Below are 23,731 nucleotides of genomic sequence, written 5' to 3' on the forward strand. Positions count from 1 at the left end.
AAAAAAAAAAAAGATATAGATAAGTTTTAGGTAGCTGGGAACTCCCATTTTTAAAACCCTAACTCCAGTATGGATTAGTAACTGCTATGTAATTTAATGTAGGAGAGCTGCCGGCAACAATGAAATGTTCCTTGGTTTGTCTATAGTTAAATGGCTAGTATGTAGTAGAGCTAATACATGAACCCAAATATTCTTAATTCAAAGGTCAATCTACCCCATAATATCTTTTCATGTCAAATTAATATACAAAATTTTGCTATATCCTAGAAAAATAAGAGGCTTCTAACTACAAGTTCCCAAAAGAATAATTATTAAACTGGATACTTACACTAGAATTGTAATTATCAAAGTCCTTAAATTGTTAATTAGGAAAAAAATATCACATTAAATATCCCTGAAAAGAATTAACACAAATATTGACTTTTTCCCAAAAGGTATGAATAGTTCAGATGAAGAACTGAAAACCAGTAACAACTTTTATGGGAAAAAATCATATATGCTTCAACTTCACAAAGAGCAAATTAGCAAAAATGACAAAAGGCTGACTGACTTCATTTTCAAGAGCTACAAGACAGACACATTAATACACTTGGTAGAGCTGGGATTGGTCCAACTGTTCTAGAAAGGAATTTGGAATCATGCTAAAAAATGACCAAAATGTCTATCCCATTAACCCAGTGTGCTACTAGACACAGACTCAAGGGGGTCAAAAATAGAAAAGTCCCCTATAAATCAAAATATTCATAGAAGCGCTGTTTGTTATAGCAAAAATTGGAAATAAAAAGAAGGTCCATTAACTAAGGAATGGCTAAACAAACTGGAAATATGAATGTAATGCAGTATCACTGCACTTTAAGAAAGGCTGAATATGAAGAATTCAGAGAAGCACGAAAAGACTTATATGAACCAACCCAGGAAAACAATGACTATAGCAATAAAAAGATGGAAATTAAAAAAAAAAAAAAAAACATAATAACAATTTTCTTGGTCCTGGAGAATTGAGAAAATATACTTTCCTTATTTCTATCTAGATATGAGGAACTATAGATCTTACTACATTGCAAATATTAGCCAATTCACTTGGTGACTTGGCTCATTATGCTGAAGTTCTTTCCCTGTTTATGACAGCATTCTGGTCAGGCATAGTGGGGGAAGAGAGATTGATGCAGAAAACTGATGTACCAAAAAAAAAAAGTAACAATTTATAAAATCAGCTTTGTGTAATGCAATTTCACCATCACTTCAATTTAAAAAATGTTACTTCTACTCAGATTTCTTATGAATTTTCATCACAATCTTCCATATCCCATCAATTTATAATTTTTCAATTTCCCATAATCAGTCTAGTCTCTCCTTCCCAATTCCTTGCTGCTACTCCTAACTACACATACCACCACACCACACACACACACACACACACACACACGATGAGGGCCAGAAACAGAAAAAAGAAATGAAAGAAATAAGTATTCATTAATTGCTCAAAGCAAATAAATGCCTCAAAGCAATCCTAGTGTTTTTGATAAACTTAGGAGAATGAAAATTATGCAAAAGTCACTGAAAAAAAATCACAAGATCTTAAAAAGCAGCTGGTGATGAACTACTAGTTCAATTCCTACTTCAAATCAAGCACGTTAAAATATAAGATCCTTTAAAGTTTACTTTGTTCATTGTATCTCCAATGCCTGATAAAATGCAAAAAAAAAAAAAAAAAAAAAAAAAAAAAAAAGCATAAAAGTGGCCTTAATAAATGCTTAAGTGAATCATCTAAACAATAAACATCCTTCCCAAGTGATCATCCAGCCTAAAATTAAGACTCCAATTTCTCCCAGTAACAGAATTTACTAATTTCTGAATAGTTTTCTGTTTCACTACTGATCAACTATTCCTGTGTGTGTGTGTGTGTGTGTGTGTGTGTGTGTGTGTGTGTGTGTGTAAGAGAGAGAAAGAGAGAGATGGAGATGGAGAACAGAATAGTTATAACAGCACTTTTTACAGTATCAAAGAACTGAAAACAAGATAAATATCTACCAATTAGGGAACACCTAAACAAGTTATAGCACATAAATATGAATATAGAAAAAATGGAAAGACAAAATAATTGATGCAAAACAAGGAAAACAAAGACACAATGTAAATGAGACAAGAACTAACTAAAACTTGTTTCAAAATTGTGATGAGAAAGCTTAGACTCAAAAAAAAAAAAAAAAAGATATGAAAAGGTATCTCCCCAACCTCTTTCTCAAAAGTAGAAAAATACAGATGTGTGATAATGCTTATATTTTAAACCTGAAATTTTTCAATGTTGGTCCTTATAAGCTACCGCCCCTTTTTTTTTGCCAAAAAGACTTATTCCCTGGGACCAAGAATAAATGTAATCTTTTTTCCTTGTCAGATACTTGAAAATAGAAGTATCATGTCTCCCCTGAGTCCTCTCCAACTCTTAAAAAAAACTCAGTGATAAACTAAACCAAGCACTACAAAGAAGAGTGTTAGAATTTAAGTTCCTTTCATTTACCATATTCCCAATGCCTAACACAGGGAAGGGCAGCTCTTGGGTCATCCTTCAAGGCAGAGAGGTAGAATATTGAATTAAGTATTGAACTTAGAATCAAAAAAACCTGAGTTCGAATCCCCTTCTCAGGCATTTACTAGCTGTCTGACACTTAACCTATCTCAGATTGCTTCTTAACTCATATAGGATTGTTTTGAGGGACAAATGAGAGAAAAGATGCATATTAGCTATGGTCATTATTCCCACTTAATTCTAGTTCTTTCAGTAACAGAAAAATATGGAGCCTTGAACTGATTGCAACACTGTAGTTTGTGAATAGAGTAAAAAATGACGACTAGAATTTCTCTCACTCTAGAGCCCAAGAGTGCAATATTTGCACTTCTATTCAACTAAAAAACCCATCTTTTGTTCTTCAACTGTTCATCATTGTGTCCCTTAAGTACAATGTTCAGAGAAGACATGGATAGAACAAAATTTGAAGATCCAAAATACTGTTATTCAAGGATGGCAACAAATGTTAGCATCAGTATCAATAAGAACTCTTCAAGTATAAACTTGTGCATTTTAAGATTTATTCATTAAAGTCTTTAGACCAGTTCTACATAATGTCAAACTGCTAAAAATGCAAATTAGTAGCAAAGAAATTATCCTTTTTTCCTTTCAAACAGGTAGTTTGAATTTGTTCTCCTACAATACTAGGACTGAAAAGGAATCCTAAGGAATTTAGTCCATTTTACAAAAATTGAGATCCAATGATGGAATATTATTTTGCCAAGATCACACAAGGGAACTTAATCAAATCCATACTAAAGTCCAAATCTCCTTACTCATATCAAATGTCATCCCTCTCTTCTCCACCTAAAGGACCTAACTCAAAAGCAAAGAATTCAAAAGATGTACAAGGAAAGTTAAACTATAGTATGGTTTCATCCATGTTTCCCATTATCTTTCCCCATTCTTCCCCCGCAAAAAAATCCTACTCTAGGAAAAATAACATTTAATTCAATATAATTCCTCAATCCATAGGGTGATCTTCAAAAATATTTGCAGCAGGGAATAGGCATAGAAGAGTCAGAAGTTTGAGTTAGTCAAGCACATATGAAGAACCAGGAAAATAAATTCACTAGTTTCCTGTGGGGTAAAAAAAATCAAAGAACAATCAGAACTTTGAATGATCTGCAAACTAATTGCTAAAAAGTGAATGTAACAAGGCAATACATTGAAGTTTAAAATGACTAAATTTAACATGTTAAAATACAAATATGAATGTGAATGACAATGTTCTTTCAATCACTTTACAAAAGGGAAGGGAGGGAGGTTAAAAACAAAAAACTTGATTTCAAGTTTCTATAGTAAACAGTTTCATTGGCTACTATGGAAGGGATCTTAGAACTTTTTTTTTTTAAGTTTTTTTTTTTAGAACTTTTAAAAATACTAGAACTGATAAGGACACAGGGGACTACCTAATCCCACCCTTTCATTTTACAAATAGGAGAAACTGAGGCTCAGCTTGGGAACATGACTTACACAAAGTGATACAGTAACATGACTAACTAGATTTCAGCTCTTCTCTCACTTTAATGTTCCTTGCACGTAATTAACTCAATAGCTTTTAGTTAAATAAAAACTTGGGCTGGAATCTAATCAACTGTATTCTTTATCTGTTTCTACTCTGAAAGCTTGAATTTAGACTAGCTTTAGTAAGATTGATATTATTATGATCTCTGAAGATGTCATCTTATACTCCTACTCCTGACTTTAATACTTTAATATTCTTGGAGCAGCTGATGGCGCAGTGGATAAGAGCACCAGCCCTGAAGTCTGGAGGACCTGAGTTCAAATCTAATGACAGACATGTAACACTTCCTAGCTGTGTGTCCCTGGGCAAGTCACTTAACCCCAAGTGCCTTAGCCAAAAAAAAAAAAAAAGTAATATTTTTCTTACTAAAGGCTTGTTCTTAATAGGGAATCCTATTTTAATAATCATTTTCCTATACTTAAGATTTAGCTGTCAAGTTTTACTTGTGTCCATTTCAAATTGTTAATAATGATAAGAACATTACTATTCCAATCAAAACTGACACAAAATGTATACTACTCCAATGATTTCCATCTATCAGAAACTTTCTGAAAACTTTGTTCCATACCTGAAATTCAAGAGTTAATGCCAGAAGACAGATTAAACATCATACTCTTAATTAACCACAAAATTAAGTCTTGGAGTTGTCATTTGTAACTATTTCCCATCTGTTTCCATTTCCATGACTCCCTCAGCAGCCCTAAAATAGCTCATTAAGACAGGTAACTTCATAAAACAAAAAAAGCAAACTTTTTAATGGAAGAAGTCACCTTCATTACACTGAAGTGAAATTTTATTTGCTAAAGCTGATAATCAGTGCTTGAGTATTATTTTTTCATTTCTATTTCATTTTTCTTTTATAATAAAAGAAAAAGAATAAAACAGATACACTAAAACCCAGTATTTTAGAGTATCACTTCTGCTAATTCAGGAAAGAAAATGTATGACATGATAATAAGCACTGATCTGGGGATGAGAAACCTTGGTTTTTCAGCTTCCAATCTGTTCTCCATCATGGATCATGGATGGATAAGTCAATTTCCCACTATGTATCTGCTTATTAATCTATAAAGGGAGTTGGATCAGAAAATTTCCAAGTCCTCTCTAGTTATATCTTAGGATGGTCTTATAATTTGATTTATTAATTTTTTAAAAAGAGGGGAAGGGGACTGTAGCTGGATACTCAGGACTTCAAATGATAGTTTGGGGTCAAAGACTATATCTCTTTACAACAAATCATATCTCTCTACAACAAATCATACACTATATTTTTGAACATTATCATCAGGCACCAATCTTTAAATTCTGTTTGATCTTTACTTTGCACATTCATAATAGTCTGACCAAGAGACTTTTAAAATTGTCATAATTTCTTGATTCTTCATTGTCATAATCAAATTAGCATATCAGAGTTCAAGCTCTAAGAATATAGACTAACTTGCTATAGGATCACAGATTTAGACTTGGAAGAAACCTTAAAGATTATTTAATTCAAATCCCCTTACTTTATATTAAAACAACCAATCCTGGTTACACTTTAACTTACTAAATGAACACCAGTAGTACCATGGTCAGAAGAATAAGACAACATTACATCCAAATTTAAATTAGGCCAAGAGCTTCCACTCAAATTTTATATACTCACCAACATGAAAATTAAACAGTTCTACAAAGGATCAAAAATTAAGGAGCAAATAAAGGGAGGGAAATTCATTTTTGGCCTTTATATGGAGGTTTTAAATATGTGTGATTTCTCAGATAGAATCACTGATAAAAGTTATGATAAAAAAAATGTTAAAACTAGAAACAAAAAAGCAGAGTTTTTTTCCAAAAATCTGATACATTGAAACATGAGGAAAATCTTATTTTGCTCATTAAGGATCTTCATCACAGCAGATGAGAGTACAGAAAATAAGAAAAGTACTAAACCTACAAAATGACTCATCACATTATTATGTAAGGTTCAAGTTCTTCAGTTTGGTGGCAATTACTTCCTGTGAGTAAGTTTCAGAAATCATTCCGCAACACAGAATAACAAATCACCCAGTTACCACCACAATGGCAATTCAGAATTTATTTAGGATGAATTGACTTGGAATGCATAGAATAAACTACATGTATTAAGTTGCTATGTCAAAAATTGATTCCATTTAAAAAAAAAAGTTTTTGCAGACTTACTCATCTTTGTTGATATAAAGTAATCTTTGTTGGATTAAAAGTAAAATAACTAGTTATCTATCTAAGAATCTTGATCAAACAATAGAATTGTAATGTTTATTTTCTAACTGTACTTGATTATAACTAGAAACAAATGCACAATGAGTAAAAACAGGCTTTCAGATTGGAAGGACCTCAGAAGTTAGCTAATTCAAATTATCTAAACAGTAAAGAAAAAAGTAAATTCAGAAACAGAAATATCTAAATTAAAACATGAAAAAAATCAGTAACTGATCTAAGCATAATGAAACCAAAACTTTTCTCAAAAAACAAACCATGAAAACATAGCAAAGTTTATTGTGGGGCAGTTTGAAAAACTGATTTAGAAGATTCCTATTCACTAAATAGAATTCAGTAGATTGAATTTGAAGCAACCATGATGAAAATCAAAATCATATCTTCACTAATCTGGTAACGATAAGGGTGAGTGTTGGTCTGAAATTCAGTCACAACAGAGAAGTTTCCTAAGCACCCCTTAGGCAGCATAGAATATGTCAAAAGAACACAAATTGCTTATTAAAGTTTACTGCATAAATGATCTAAATACAAATTACTTAAGTGAGATTGTATGAGCATCAACCTCAAAAATTCAATTTGATCAACACACTTCCAAGTCCTAAATTAGTGGTTTTGCACCTTACCAAAGCAACCATTTAGATTAGATAATAACATCATTCTAGTTATCACCCCAATGAATTCAATGTGTTTCTGTGTGAAATTACTGTTTGTCTATTTCCATGTTAATTCCTTTACAAATAATGTGACTTATTTAGAAGGATATTTCTTCATATAAGGGTTTTTATGTTTGCATAGGTCCCGACTACAATTTTCAACAATCAGTATTTTATATACCATTAATAATTATGCTCAATATTTAAAATGGATTTTACAAAATGTTGTCCTTTGCCTATTTAACTTTACACCAAGCTTATTAATGTAATAAACGTTTCTTTGAAGCTACTATTGAGAAATTCATAGTAGGAAGAAAACAGCCAATTTTTTTTCTGTATTATTAAGTTTTGTTTGCTACTTTGAAGATACCCAGAAAAGAAGTAGGAAAAAATCCTTCCTTGACCATCAGTGAGGAGGGGTCTAACCCTATATGTCTTTATAAAGAGAACAAGGAGTATCTACCCTGACAATGATTCGAGGATAACTGGTGTAGGGTTAAAATGAAAAAGAATATCTAGAGAACAAAAGAATTTGAAACTTCAATAAGTTAAAGGATATAAAAAGAGTATCCACAATTTAATCAAATAAACTGAGTCATGGACTATCAGCATCTTGTATTTTGAGCCTAATAGACCCAGGGCATGACAAACTTCAGAAGACATGACACTCTTGAAATACAGAACTTTATTTAGAAACTGTTTAAAGTAGAAAAAAACCCTGTCAAGAAAGACCAGGTGGAATATGGTTTCCCAGTTAAATGGAATTTTTAGGGCAACAAAAGTCTAAAAGGCCACAAGAGAGAAATAGCACCACTGTAGTTTAACAATGGCGAGTTACTTGCATTTTTGGCATTATTATTAATATTCACTAATTTTGGGTTTTCCTCAGAATTCCACACAGATCATGCACTACACAACAATTTTTATCATAAATGCTCGCCTTCTACACACATTTTAGGACACCAGAATCTACCACCAGAAACAAATTGATACAAGCACATCAGAACTGATCAATCCCAGTAGTAGGTAACTGAGAAATCTGGCAGGTTCCTACCAAACAAAAGTGATAAAACAGGCTGAGGTGCAAAACAAAAGAGATGGGAGTGTTTAGGAATGAAATACTTTAAATATTAATATTTAAATTAGACATGGTACTGTATTTTTTGCAAAAAAAAAAAAATTAACATTTAGTAACACACTCTAATGAATTTTATCTCCAAGGAGATTAGTGCACTGGCAACTACTATTCAGATACAGTGAAGGCTGTGGACAGCAGGTACCAAATAAAAAACAAACAAAAAATAAAAAATAAAACCCAGGCTTTACAGATCACAAGGTAATCTCAGCCTTCACAGATCACTCCCCCTCTACCAGAGGTCCAGAAAGATCATGGAGCATGATCACCTGTCCATGGTATGTCTGTTCTCAGCAGCATGCTTTAAGGGGCAGAAAGAAGAGACCCCAAAAGGGAAATATAAAGGAAAAGGAAGAATAAAAAAGGAAATGAAAAGATAGAATGGAAATCAAGGTAATTTGCTCCCAAGTAAAATTCATTTCCAGGGAAGCAATTTTGCTCTCCAAAAGCAATTTTTAGGTAATAAAACTGGACACATCTTGCTTTCCAGAAAATATAATGCACAGAAAGTTTGGAGTGACATCAAAAAAACTACTACAGAAATGCTCAACAAAAAAACAAATTTGAGCTCTTCAACTCAATCATACATCTCAGAGTCAAAAGACTCTCTCTGATTGTTCAGCAAAAATCTAGCCTATTCTTTCATGGGGGTTTAACCACTGAGACATACCAAAAAGCGCTAGAATAAATTTCTTTATTTTGCATTTTGATCAATTTTTTTATGCCTGTAAATACTATGAAGAGTACCACAATGTTTCAGACAGTCATATATATGAAAGGTTAGGCTTTTTTTAACTATAATATGAAGCACACAGAATCTCCTGTCACATTACATTTTATAATTTGACATATGGAAACATTTTTAAATACTCTTAAGGCATTTATTTAGTTCTATGCTGAGATTTCACATTAGCTAATCCATTCTGTGAGTTTTCCTAACATTTCTCTACTTTTGAGTTTCCATTTTTCAGTTTGTTACATAAAAACAACTTTTTCAGTTATCAATTTGTTTACTAACAACCAAATAGTGAGTTCTCAAGGTCTGCCTCTTTGTTCCCTAAGTGAACCAGCTAGATGTTAATACTGCTCTGCCACAAGATAAAAGCTCCTAACTCAAAACCCATTGGAAAAGGAGTGAAACTTCTGCAAAGTGCACTTTAAGAAGAGGTACTTTTTGCTTATGAAAAGAAACCAGTGAGTCCTCTAAAAAATAATAAAAGGGAGTATTTTACAGTTAAGCACATGATTTGGGGTGAAGAATTCAGATGTTGCTGCTCTACTGGTACAGTACTTGAGTTATTAATACTCTTCTTGCTCCTCTTGTGGACCCCCTTCATCAGGTATCACAAAGCCTTCCTAAAAGAGGAAAAGAAAAGATGGTTTTATTCAGAATGGTATATAATCATTTACATTTACATACTGCTTCACAGTTTATAAAGTTATTTTCCCACACAACCCTGTACAATAAGTATTGTAAGAATTATCATTATACAGATTTTAAAGATAAGGAAAAAGAAGTCAGAGAGATGCAATGCAATTTGCTAAAAATGATAAAACAGTGAGATATGCCAGACAGATCTTTGAATTTGATTGATCTAAATCCAAGTTCAAAATATTGTGCACCAACATTTGAAAACTGCACCATGCTAACAATTTACTAGGCTGTCAACAGTAACTGAAAAATACATGTATATATCTACAAAGAGAAAGAACTTGGAAAATGCTTTATATCAATCACCTCACTTGAGCCTCACAACAATTCTATGAAGTAGATGCTATTATTTCCATTTTATACAACAAAATGGCCCAGTAATGCACTCAGAGTTCCAAGCTTTTAAGTGTCAGAAACAAGATTTGACCCAAGTCTTCATGAATAAATCCTGGACTCCACCTTTAGCACAATGACTTCCATTAAAGCATTCTTTTGATTTCAATAACAGGAGCTTGTTAGGAGAAAGATGAGAAGAGGAAAGGAGGATTGGAGAAAAATATTTTTAAAAGAACATAATCCCTGACTACACAATTTATAGTTTAGTTAACAACTGTCTATAGAAATTAAAGGATAAAGAAGCATAAAATGTCAGATTTTTTTTGGTACATTAGTTAATTTTGCTGAACGGCTTTTAAGTTTCTTCTTTTTTAAAAGGAATGGATCTCTGGGAAGAAGAGAAAAACAAGACTTGTAGGTACCACTGTCCAATTTTCCTTACATTTTTGTGAAAGGAAAAGTTTAATACTACACGTTTTAAGTGTCAAGTCATCAACTATTACAGAATTCAGTTTTCTGAAATATATATATATATATAAAACAAATAATAAGTTTCAACGCAGAACTATATACTATATGTACTCAGCAAGTCTTCCCCTTCTAAACTAGAAAAAAAGGAAAGAAAAAGAAAAACCAAAGACAACCAATGTCTAGAAAAGAAATGAGATAATTAAATTCTCCATTTAGCACTCATTAAAGACACTCACATCTGTGGCATAGAGAATCTCCACAATCCTCTGCAACACTGGATCACTTTCCCCTTCATTTTCTTGACAGATCAATTCAATATTCCTTAGCTTTCCAAAGTAGAAGTCTCTCTCTTTCTCCAAGTCTTCAACAGTAAGCTTCAATACATTGATCTGTATAAAAGATAAAATAAATATGTCATTAGTCTGACAGTCTCACATCTAGTTAAAAATCCTAAAATGCCTTCTATATATTAGTGTTCCCTCCTATTCTTGTGGTATTGGATAGAGAAATGGACCTGGAGTCAAGAAGATGAGGAATGTATTCTTTTTAATTAACAAAAACAAAACAAAACAAAAACTACATTTTCTTGTTTCTATTCCTTAATAAAATTGGGTATCATCAATCAAAACATATTTCCTCAATGGTCATGTTCAAAAAAAATGTGCCTCACTCTGCTAGGTACATCACTACTCTATCAGCAGGTGATTAGCATGTTTCATCATGATTCTTCCAGAATCATTTAATACTGATCATTTTGTTGATCAGTTTTTAAGTCCTTCAAACTGTTTTTTTTTTAAAATATGGTTGTTGTAAATTGTTCTCCTATTATAAGCTAAGTTATGAATAAGCTGTGATTTACGCTATTGAAGAATTCCCACACCAATGAAATTAAAGGACCTTATACTGATCTAGTATTTATCTATTTGCATATTACTTCTTCCTTTTATAAAGTAAGCTTGAGTGAAGGGATGGTTGTTTTTATACTTGTATTTTAATGCATTTTTGCACATGGAAGACATTTAGTAACATTTGTTAAATTTAATTAAAATACTATCATTTAATAAATCTAACAGATAATTCCACTTCTGTATAGTACATTTTCCTAGATTTGAACCAGCCCCCTACAAGTATTTAAAAACACATGGCTTTTCTTTCTGTTTAAACATTCTTTAACATTACAATAAGAAGTCTCTACTTTAGAAGATAGTCCCCCTGCTTAATTAGCTTAGTGATCTTCAGTAACAAAATTAATGTAGAAAGTAGAAAAAGAGAAACATTCATTCTAGAAACAATTATTTATCCAATGCCAACGATAAAACGTTTTGCAAAGATAATTAGAACAAAGTTCCTATCCTAATGCAACTAACAAGACAGCATTTACATACACAAATACTTAATAATTACAACGTAAAGTGCTACCACTGCTGATTAGACATCAAGAAATGGAAAAACTGTTCTAATACATTGATCAATCTTAACTCTAAAAGTTTAATGATGAAACATCTCCGTTCTCTGAGCAAAGAAGTAGTAGCTTATGGATGAAAAATAAAGCATATGCTGTCAGGCAAGATTAATATATTGATTTGTTTTGCTTAACTATACATTTTTGTTCTAAGAGTCTAATTAGGGCAATGGAACTGTGAAATGGTAGTATGCAAAAAAAATAATAATAACAATAACAATACATTTTAAAAGCATACTTTAACTAGTAAGTATACAATAAATATAATTCAGAATAGCGTATAAAAACATAACAGCAAATTCACCTGTCTACTCCCTCTCTCATATTTGCATCCCTGAATCTTCTAAGAATTACAGCATGTCAAAAATTTAGCATGCCTTTCCCTCCTCATCCCTTATATCCTTTTCCTCTCAACCTTCATAATTATGTTGATATTATTTATCATCATCCCTAAAATCAACCAGTTTTAAAGACTTTCTGTTCCTTCTGGATTGTTTCTTCTAACTCACCCCCAAAATTCAACCAGTACTCTGAGTTTGAACAATTCAGAATCTCACCGTTGCACTGCCATCCTAGTAGAGGCTTTATCATTTATGTTCTTCCTGCCTCCAATTTCTCCTTTCTCCAATCTTTCACTCTGCTACCAAAATAATCTCCCAAATGCACAGATCTAATCATATCACTACATTCCTTATAACCTATGAAATAGAAATCCTTCATTTTATAATATGAGGTTCTCAACAATCTGGCAAACTCTGTGCTCCAATCAAATGGCGACCAACACTGCCCGTCTTGTTTTTGTCTCCCCGCAATCTTCATGTACTAGCAAAGATGATATCAATCCATTTTAAGAAAAAAAATTGTTTTTAATTAATAAACTGTTGTTTGTAGAAATTTTCAAAATAATGAAAGCCGGGTCATCACCACAACAAATCATTTTGTTTTCTATTTAAAAAAAAAAAAAAAAAAAAAAAAACCTCTGAAACTAGTCATCGAATTTTCAACATCTTTCATTTTTGATATTTAACTCCTCTACTGCCAATTATTCCCTCCTTTGAAAACTTTTCTTCTATTCCCATCCCACTCCTCTGGCTGTCCTATGCAGTGATTTCAGTAACAGAAACAACTACCACACAACCTTTCTCACCATATATGTCAAGTTTTATTTTGGGGGATAGAAGGAGGAAAAGCTTTATGTTTGCTTTTCTCAAAAAAAAGTCATGTGTCAATGGAATGAATGAATGAATGAAAATAAATAGTAATAAGTGCTTACCATGTGCAAAACACTATGCTATGGAGATACAAATAGAAAAGATAGTCTTCATTCACATTTTACTGAAGGAGATATATGTAAGTTTCAAAGAATCAAAGTATTTTATTAATTCCTATACAACTGAGTGCAATCATTTCTGTTTAATTCTAGGTCCTATTTATTATCTCTCTCTGACTAAGACTTATGTACTGATAGACTAAATCTATGGATTGTCTTTCCAACTATCCAACTAATAAAATATAAGCTCCATGAGGGCAGGAACTGTTCAGTTTTATTTTTGTAACCCAGAAACTCCAATTCTTTTCTGGGTCCAAAATTATTTCCCAGACAGTATATGCTTCTACTAAAAGTTCTTGGGAAATTTCTCTGCAGCTTATAATACTGATGATGAGAAGGTCACTTGAGTTAAATGTTTACTAGAAGCTTAAAACAAGCTCATCCTGACATCAAGATCAATCCTCAATTTCCTAGACAACTCATTTCTCAACATTTCCTTGTATATAGCAGAACAATAAATGTCTATTGAAATATCTGTTGGATAGGCCAAATTAACCCATATCTCACTAGAGCAATTCTACAATGTTTTGATTTCATCAAACTCTGAAAACAGGAGCACCTGCAAAATACTATTTTAAAAAGAATTCCTCTTCATTTGGAGTCTTAAGTAGATATTTTTCATGGAAGTGACAAACACCTTTGAAAAGTACACATCTACACATATATGTGTTATGCCTTACTTGATATTAATAACAGCTAATATATTTGTAGCACTTTAAGGTTTGCAAAGTATTTAAGATATATTATCTCAATTGATCTTCTCAACATCCCTGGCAAAGTAGGTATCAGTCAACTGTATAAGAATGTTCAAAAGATGGATAAGCATTTAAACTACTATTCAAAGTCTAAAAAAGGAAAACATTTCCAAACTGGAGTGAAGAGTTCAGAAGAATAAATTCCATTTCAAGAAACTTTATGCAAATAAAGTTATATCTAAATAACTGAACTAATATTTATTATTCATGGGTAAATAAAGCCAATATAACTTTTTTAATTGATAATTTTACCTTACCTATTTGAGTAATATCATCCCAATTAAATTACTAAAAAATTATATAATTGAATTGGAAAAAATAATAACAAAATTCATTTGGAAGAACAAAAGGGTCAGGAACTTCCAAAAAAAAAAAATCTAAGGAAAAAAAAATATGTAAAGAAAGCAGATTTAGTAGTATTGGACCTTAAACTATAAGGTGAGAGCATTATTGAAATGTAAAATGAATAACTGATTATTTTAAATTAAAATTTCCTTGTGTAAATAAAATCCTATATAGCGCAAAGATTCTGACTTACTATAGGAGGTCCTGGATACAACTTATTCTAGGAGGTCAAGCTACAAATGAAATTCCCTCTAGCCCTTCAGAACCACAAGATAAGCCAAAAAGAAAAAAAAAAGTCTAATCTGCCAAGAAAAATTAATACTTCAGTCTAGAAGAAACACTTTCCTTCCTCCTATTTCACTAAACTGCCAACTTGTGGGTCTCAGAATTCAATATATAAATGGGGGAAAACTAGACCCTTGCAATACCAGATCCCAGAACAAAAGTTTTTTTAAAATAATGAAACAAGCATTGTTTTGTAGATACCTGAAGTTACATAAACACTTGCTAGTGTTCTATGAACTAATGCCATCAATTGTTTTTTTTTTTCATTCTGGTGGAATTGAATAAATCATTTTTCCTATTTTCAGTTTATGAAAACATTATTTCTGTTCCCGTCTACTTTATAAGTACAAGGGTCTTAACCTGGAGTCCATGAACCATCCAGTGCTTCACAAATAAACTTCAAGGAGTGGTGAGAGAAGAGCCATGAACTTGGATAGAAAAGAAATTACATCTTTTGTTTTCATGAACCTAATTTAATTTTTCCTTCAGTTATTTAAAGACATTCTGAAAAGAGCTCCATAGGCTTCACCAGACTGCCAAGGGGTCCATGGCACAAAAAAGGGTAACAATCTCCAGACTAGTTATACATTTGTACCTTAAATGTGACCAAGGACCAAAAAGCAAAAACTACTGTACTTCTGTATAGCTTCCTTAAAGTTCCTTTTGCAAATCCTTAGATGTTCTAAGAATCATTCTTCATGAAAATGAAAATTATGATACATATACATAACAGAACTGTAGTGCTTCTAAGAAATACCAAATATGAAGAATTCAGAGAAAGGAAAGGTTGATATAAACCTATGATTTGAAGCTGGATCTCACATTCACTTCCTTAATTAAACACAATCACTTCCTTAATGAAAAACTTTGATATTCCTTTAATCTATCATGGCCTCTTATAATTTCATCTTTCCCTATACCTAACCTTTCTTAAAGCCATTCTTTTGCCAATTATCCATGGTCTATTTCACTTTTCTCTCTTTCCAATTTTGATCTTATTGTTAGCCTATTCAATTTTACAATATCACCATTAAATTCTTGATAAATATCAATTCCAGAATATTCCCAACTTATACCAATTACACTCTTACATGCTGGTAAATGGAGCTAAACGGGAATCACTCACCTATGCTAACTATATATATATATTATAAATTCACGTTATCCAACTTCAATTGGATTCTCATTACAGTATGGCAATCCTTTTATTTCTCCATAATATGATTTCCTATTTCACTTCCCAAAATCTTTTATCAATATTTCTCTTCTCTCAAACCTTACAACTTTACTTTCCCTTTCCAACCAACTTTCCCACTCCCACTTATTTTACTGAGGCAACTTTAACTCAATATGACCTCTCTTCTCTCTTCTTCTGATCTCAAAACACCATGACATCCTCATCTACTATCTTCATTTCTAAAGTTCTGCAAAAATGTGGTCTTTTCTCCTTTCCAAAGCCAATCTATATATGTGCCCTTGGTTCTATTCTTTCCCTGCCTTTCCAGCACACTGCAGCCTCAATCACTTCCTTCTTCCTTGCTAATCTTCAACATCTCTACATCTCCTAATTCATTCCTCTACTAAGTAATTTCAAATAAGTCCAGGTCTCCGTCCAAAACCCTTCCTTAGACTATTAGGCTGCTGTCCTTTATCTACTATTTCTCAACCAAACTCCTAGGGGGAAAAAGTTGTCTATCATTGTCACTCTATTTCTCTACTAACTCGTTATTTAAGTCTTTTCATTCTGGTTTCTGACCACAAATTCTAAATTGCTCCCTCCAAAGTTACTAATGATATCCAAACTGCCAAATATGAAAATCTTTTCTTAATCTTTATCATTCTTGACTCCTCTGCTGCATTCATTAAGGTTGACCATCCTTTCCTCCCAGATAACACTTTTAGATAGAAAAATCTAGACAGAAAGCCTGTCTAGACTTTCACTACATTATTTTCTCCTGATTTTGCTCTTTCTAACCACTAATTCTCAGTCTCATTTGCAAGTATGTTATCCATATCACAATCCCTAAGCTTTGTTTCCCAAAGTTTTGTCCTAAGTTCACTATTTTCTACTCTCTACATTCTCTCTTGGACCTCATCAGTTCCTATGGATTTAATCATCATCTTCATCTCAATGACTCATTGTCTCTATCTGACTCTATCTCAGATACAGATAAAGAAATAGCTCCAACCTCAAGTTCACTTCCAAGCTTCAATTTCATATTACTATTTGCCAATCAAACATCTCAAATTGGATGTCTCAAGAGATATCTCAAACTTATTATGTCCAAAACAAAAGTCCTTACCCCCAAAACCAGTGCCATTTTCCAAATGTCCCTAATTTCTTTCAAAGATACCTTCTTTCTTTCCCTCAGGTGAATAACCTCTCAGCATTATTGTCCAATTCTTTACATTAATTCAAATATCTAATCAGCTACCAACAAGTCTTATACCTGACCCCTTTTCTCTACTCACAGACAGCTATCATTGCAATTGAGACTTTTATCACTTTTTCCCTAAATTACTACAATAGTATTCTAATTAGTTTACCTGCCTCAAATCACTCCTCACTTCCTTTTATTCTACACACTGCCACCACTGTTTCCCTTAAACACAGATCAGACCATGAGCCTTCACTATTCATTCAACTCCAGTGGCTCCCAATCATCTGATGTAGGACCAAATGTAAAATCCTCTGTATATGTGTAATGCTGCACAACCTTTAAGGATTGGTTTATTCATTTTATTTATGTGCCCAATGCCTAGCACAAGGCCTAGTACACAGTGGTGCTTAAATACTTGAATTGAAATGAGGCAGAGTGCATAAGTAGAATTAGTAAAACAAATAAGGACTACAAAACAAGAAAAATGGGAAAAACCAAAGTGAATCCTTTGTAGTTATAATAACCTAGACATTGTTATTGGAAAAGAATTGAGAAAATGTTTCTTCCTTTCTTTGCAGAAGTCAGGAACTAGGAGAGTAGAATACTACATAAACTGTCATACTTGGTTAATGTGGAGACTGATTTTGCTTAACTGCCTATTATAAGACCTAGCTCATTATGGGATGGGGAAAACAGGAAAAGGTAAGAATGATTCAAAATTTGTGGTAAAAAGATATCAATAAATTTAAGATTTTTTTTCCTTTAACAAAAAAAGATATCTACCTGCTGAATTAATTCTGCCGACTCATCATCTCCATTTCCCATCCCTGGATTCTTTCTGACCATGCCAGGGCCTGTCTTGGAAGGCGCCGTAGATCTCTGTGTGGAAATGGGCCTCTGTGGAGCTGAGAAAAAATTTAACTTTTAAATGGAATAATGGAAAAAAATATAACCAAACAATATCAAGGAAGAGATATGCTAGTAACCAATTCACTGATGCAGGTACTTGGTAAACCACGTCAGCCCCAGATGGAAATAAGTACAATGATCTCTATGTTAAAAGCAATTCTTTTCTTATAGCATATTCATCATTAGGATAAAGGAAGCAATCATCTTAAATTACAGCATAGGATTTACAACCTTGGAGACCTCATATAGGTGTAAAAAGTGACCATGCCACAGTCAATGGCAAGATCAGAATTTGAATACAGGCCCTTGTACTTCAAAACCAGGGCTCCTTGTTCTCAGTGGTCTTGTTCTAGACACTAGACACTCATATGTGTATGCTTTAAACAACCACTCAAATCAGAAGTAGTTTCAAAGAATTAAGCAATATTGTCCAACGGAGAGAACACTGCAACAATTCTAAAAGCATCACATAAAAGGACTGGTAACCCAGTCAAAATTCTAAATTAGCTTCTTGGTTCATAATCAGTCTCTATACATAGTAGGAGTATACTAATTTCCTACAACTAAGAATATGAAGTCTTTTTTTAAGAATCAATAGCATTTTATTTTCCCAATTAAAGATATTTCTCAATATTCCTCTTTGAAGGATTTTGAGTTTCAAATTTTTTCTCCTCACTCCCTTACCTCTCTCCTCTTCAGGATAGCAATAGGTGTATGTGTGTATATGTGTATATGTATACACATATACACACACACATCAGGATAGCAATTTGATATAATCAAGTATCATTTAAAATATTTCCATATTAATCATTTTGAGAAAAGGAAAATCAGAATAGGGGAAAACCTCCAAATAAGAAAACACAAGCCAAAATAATGGTAAAAACAGGATGCTTTGATCCACATTCAGTCTCCACAGTTCTCCCTCTGGATGAGGATGGCATTCTTTATTCAAAGTCTATTGGAATTATCTTGGAACAAGATACTGCTGAGTAAAGCTAAGTCTATCATCATAGTTGATCATCACATGATCTTGCTGTTACTGTATTCAATGTTTTCCTGCTCACTTCATTCAGCATCAGTTCATGTAAATCTTTCCAGGCTTTTCTGAAATCAGCCTGCTCATCATTTCTTACACAATAATAATATTCCATCATATACCATAACTTATTCAGCCATTCTCTAACCAATGCATCCACTCAATTTCCAGTTCCTTGCCATAAAGAGCTGTTTTACACATGTGGATCCTTTCCCCTCTTTTATGATCTCTTTGGGATACAAACCCAGTAGTGATATTGTAGCTCAAAGAATATGCAGTTTTATAGCCCTTTGAGACTACTTTCAAATTGCTCTCCAGAATGGTTGGATCAGTTCACAACTCCACCAACATTAGTAGTGCATTAGTGTCCCAGTTTTCCCATATCCCCTCCAATATTTATCATTATTTTTTCCTGTCACCTTAGCCAATTTGGTAAGTGTTGTTCTATTTGCATTTCTCTAATCCATTTATTTTTTCATATGACTACAGATGGCTTTAATTTCTTCACCTGAAAATTCTTTATTTCCTATTACCATTTATCAATTGGGAAAATGACTTATATCCTTATAAACACGACTAAGAAAAACATGAAGTCTTGAGTCTGCAAACCTGAGGATCAAAAATTGGTCCAGAATTGTACTTCACTCAGGTATAGATACCAATGAGCCCCAGCCTAAGCAACTAACTGGAATCTTAGCTATACCATCTTTTGACTGCAATACAAAGTAATACTACCAGCTCTGAATTATATCAAAAAGGACTCCTTAATAAAATAGCTATATGAAGTTCAAAGATCATTCTTTCTTTTTTATTTTATTTTATTTTTGCTGAGGCAATTGAGATTAAGTGACTTGCTCAGGATCACACAACTAGGAAGTGTTAAATGTCTGAGGCCAGATTTGAATCCAGATCCTCCTGACTTTAGGACTAGTGCTCTATCCACTGTGCCACCTAGTTGCTTTCAAAGATCATTCCAAAGCCCATGTCCATCAATAATTTCTTTCTCATTCCTTTCCAACCTTTTAATGAAGTTTTACAGTCTCATCAAATCTCCTGATTTGACTACTGCCTACTCTTGCTATCCCTGTTGATTCTCTGTGAAGGCACAAAAAGCAACAAATAAAATCAGGAACAAAAGAAAGGTAACAAGTGTCCTTTATGAATAAATAAGATTATTTGGCATAAACCATCAAAATATTGTATACAAATTCACCATTACTATCTAAGGTAACATTAAAAAAATCTCGTCTCTTCATAGCAAGACTGCTTGATCAGATCTAAAAAATAGGTGATCACTACTCCATGACATTTATACTTAAACTTAGGGCAAGAGTTAAGTAGCTGTCAAAATCCACAATAAGCAACTGTTTTTCTTTAGCTGCTTTACACTTTTATTCTTAATCTGATAAACTAGATTCTTTCCCTTCTAATTTCAAAATTACCATCTGAGAATTGGTTAAAAGGAGTAGGTTAATTTGTATAACTTCGTATTCTACCAATCATGAGCATAAAATAATTTTAAAGAACAAGAATAGCCAAAATCCTTCTTTACCAGACCATTTTATATGAAGTCCCAACTAGAGGTGAGTAGAGATGCCACAATGACAACTTCAGAGTCTTTACTATCTGCAATGGAGTTATAAACCTGAACTAACAAGACTCATTTTATAACAGAAATATCAAAGTTTAGTGAAGTATAATAACTTTGCTGCCTCAAAGCAGCACCAACAACATGTAGGCCCAGCTTTTGTTTAGGACACTACCCTTACCTGCACCACTGGTACCAAGAGGTTTTTTTGGCTTATTCAAAACTGGAGTCATGAGGGAAGGGGCTACTGCTGTTTCTTGGCCTTGTCGAGCTGCTACAGGGTCATAGTCTTTCCCATCGTAGTTTGCATCAAAAAATTTCTTGAACCATTGAACAAATTCAAAATTGTCCTGAAATTTTCCTTTCACTAATTTGTCCACAGGAATTATCTAAGGAGAAGGGGGGAAAAAAAAAAATCAAAATATTTTAGTCCAAAGTTAGAGACTACAAACTAAAAAATCCAGTACTATGGAATCCATAAAGAAAAAAAAAGTTCTAGGAAACAAGAACTGACAATAAAGCTTCCTAAAGGCAGCTAGTTTGGATTATGTTTATAAAAAGAAACAAAGACTGAAGAGAATAATAAATAAAAAATGAATATTAAATATATAATCACATATAAATCTTCATCTATTAAATTCCTACAGAATGGTCAGTATGATACTTATGATTCTTCTGGTATCTAACATTTATAGTACTCATCAGATTTAAGTAACATTTATAGAAACCCCAGCCAACCAAACCTATTACAGCAAGTCTATCTTTAACCTCTTGACTTCCAGTCCACCCTTTCTGACTCCACTGGGGTAACCAGGTAGGAAGAAAAGCATGGTTTTTCATTATCACTTAAAATGAGAACTACCAATTATCAGTCTTCTAGTGAGATAAACCACCACCAAGTCTTACCATTTGGCCAGCTACTATTATCTCCAGATCCCTAGGCATTGTTATCAGACCTGCTGTTATAAACAAAGGACCTCAGGGCCTTGTCAGCCACTGCATTACCCTCACAACTTCTAATCTGACTTTGAGCTGAATGACCATTTTTTAAAAAATGTTTTTCTCTCTCCCTCCCCACTCCAATTAGAATTGAGCACCCTGGAGAGCAGAGACAACTTTCCACTTGTATCAGGAATTTATATACTGCTGAGAACATAGTAAACATTTATTAAATGTTTACATTCCTTCATTTATACAAGAGTTAAGAGTTAACAGCACTTACAGTGTTAACAGTATTACAAAACAAACCTTTTATCATAAAAGTCAAAACCCATTAAATAAACTCAAATACAGGTTTTTTCATTAAGCTAGAATCTGATTTTTCAAAAACTGCTCGAAATATGTAATGTCTTTGCTGGAGTTCCTTAGTTTTTGCCACAAAAAGAATTTTATAGCATCTCAGAACTGAAAGGGATCTCAAAAGTCATTTAGCCCAGCACCTGCTAGAAGCATCTTCTCAATGGCATTCCTGAGTGTTCACCTAGTTTTTTCTTTAAACACCTTCAATGATAAAGAACACATTTTCTACCAAGGGCCATTTCATTGTTGGATAGCTTTAAATATTTTTAGTTCCTTCCTTATATTGAAAAAGGAATTCCCTATCTTTCATCCATTAGTCCTAGTCCTATGCCTGAGGGGTCAGGCAGAGTATCCCTATCTAAACTACTTTTTATATCTGAATGTATCAGAAATTTTAAGACCATAAACTTGTCCCCACTGAGTTTTCTTTCAATTGAGTGAACATTGTTTTTATGATATGTAATATGTAACAAAACAGAATGTGACATATCCATAATGGAGATAAATTTTTAATATACAATCATCTTTCTTCTTCCTTTCCTGGCTTCCCAATTAATTGCTATTCTATGCAGATGCTTAATTTATATTTTCTCTTACAGATGAGGACTCTGAATTTATAAAATAGATAATTTTATAAAAGGAATTATCACAAGATTCTTTAAAGATTTAGGTTAGTCCTAGCATGTTTAAAATATCCAATTTATAAAAACTAAATTAAATTTACATTCAACTTTGGAGTTATTAACTCACCCCATACTTTTTCATCTTCTCTACCTTCTGTTTCCACATGTAAACATCATCCTACTGATCCAAATCCTACCCATCCTCCAAGGTAAAATTCAAAGGAAAGCTCCTCCATGTCGTCATCCCCATTTGCCAGTCAGAAGGATTCTAATTTCTCCTCTAATCATCAACAATATTTGTACTACCCTTATTGCACTTAGCTGCAACACAGACAGAAATGTGGTATCTGTATATATGTGCTTTAACTTTCCTACTAGATAGTAAACTGCTTGAAACCTAGAATTACATTCATCATGCTACAGTTGATTAACAATAAACATTCCACTCTACTTAATGTTTGCTGAATGGACAGATTTTCTTTATAAGAGAAATATATAATCCTTGTACAAAGTCTTCAATCCTTCAAGAAGGGGTTTTTAGCCTGGAAACCAGGAACTTGGGTTTTGTTGGATTATATTTTTTTATTTTGATAATTGTACTTCAATATATATTGCTTCCCTTGTAATCCCATGTATTTTACTTTATGCATTTAATAACATTCTGAGTCCATAGATTTTACCAAACTACAATGAAATCTATGGTCTAGAGACACATCATAGTGAATTGAAGGCCAGCCTTATAATCATCCTCCTGAGACACACTAGCTTTGTAACCATAGGCAGGTCACTTAGCCTCCCTAACACTAAATTACAAACTTCCCAATATGTATTACTGGAGACGATTTCCACACAAGAATCACAGATCAGGACCATAAAAAGTAATATAACTAGCATAATCTGTTTCTGACTTACTTAAATATACTAGCAAGAAAGTAATCTGCAAAAGCACTATTTATTCTATGGAAGTTACTATTCCAAATGATCCTCCTAAGGTTCCCTGGTCTCCTTCACCTCTCAGAAAAGCAGCTATAACAGCAAGGCTGAGGAAAATAATATATACCAGCTGGGCTGCCTTTTCCAATATTTCCAGAAATAATGTTATAGCTAACTCAAGTAAAATGGGAGTCTAACAGATTTGGGGACAACCTCATAACAAAAACTTATTAATAATTTAGAATAACGTTTGTTGAATTAAACGTCTGCCAAATTTCACTTCTAGGATAAATGCTTACGATGAAATTAAGAAAGTCTTTTTGCTAATAATAATGGCTCTATAAAGCAGGAAAATTGTGAACTAGCTAAATTTTTCTACGTTTTCATGGCTAGCTTATTCCAGCTAAATCTATAAATTAATATTTG

The 23,731-nt window shown here is 32.8% G+C and overlaps 1 protein-coding gene across 2 annotated transcripts in view; it reads right to left on the bottom strand.

Moving 5' to 3' along the window:
- Positions 1-7,649: 7,649 nt before the first annotated feature.
- MAPRE1 (microtubule associated protein RP/EB family member 1) overlaps positions 7,650-23,731 on the bottom strand; it is a 34,101-nt gene continuing 18,019 nt past the window's right edge. For both annotated transcript variants that reach the window (XM_051979428.1, XM_051979429.1), the window contains exons 4-7: positions 20,632-20,839; positions 17,698-17,819; positions 10,593-10,745; positions 7,650-9,473 (exon numbers count right to left, since the gene is read on the bottom strand). In XM_051979428.1, the coding sequence (XP_051835388.1) occupies positions 9,417-9,473; positions 10,593-10,745; positions 17,698-17,819; positions 20,632-20,839 (540 nt within the window). In that variant the 3' untranslated portion in view covers positions 7,650-9,416. The remainder of the gene's footprint in view (positions 9,474-10,592; positions 10,746-17,697; positions 17,820-20,631; positions 20,840-23,731) is intronic.

The sequence above is a fragment of the Antechinus flavipes genome, chromosome 2 (genome assembly GCF_016432865.1).
Source record: "Antechinus flavipes isolate AdamAnt ecotype Samford, QLD, Australia chromosome 2, AdamAnt_v2, whole genome shotgun sequence".
Classification (NCBI taxonomy): domain Eukaryota; kingdom Metazoa; phylum Chordata; class Mammalia; order Dasyuromorphia; family Dasyuridae; genus Antechinus; species Antechinus flavipes.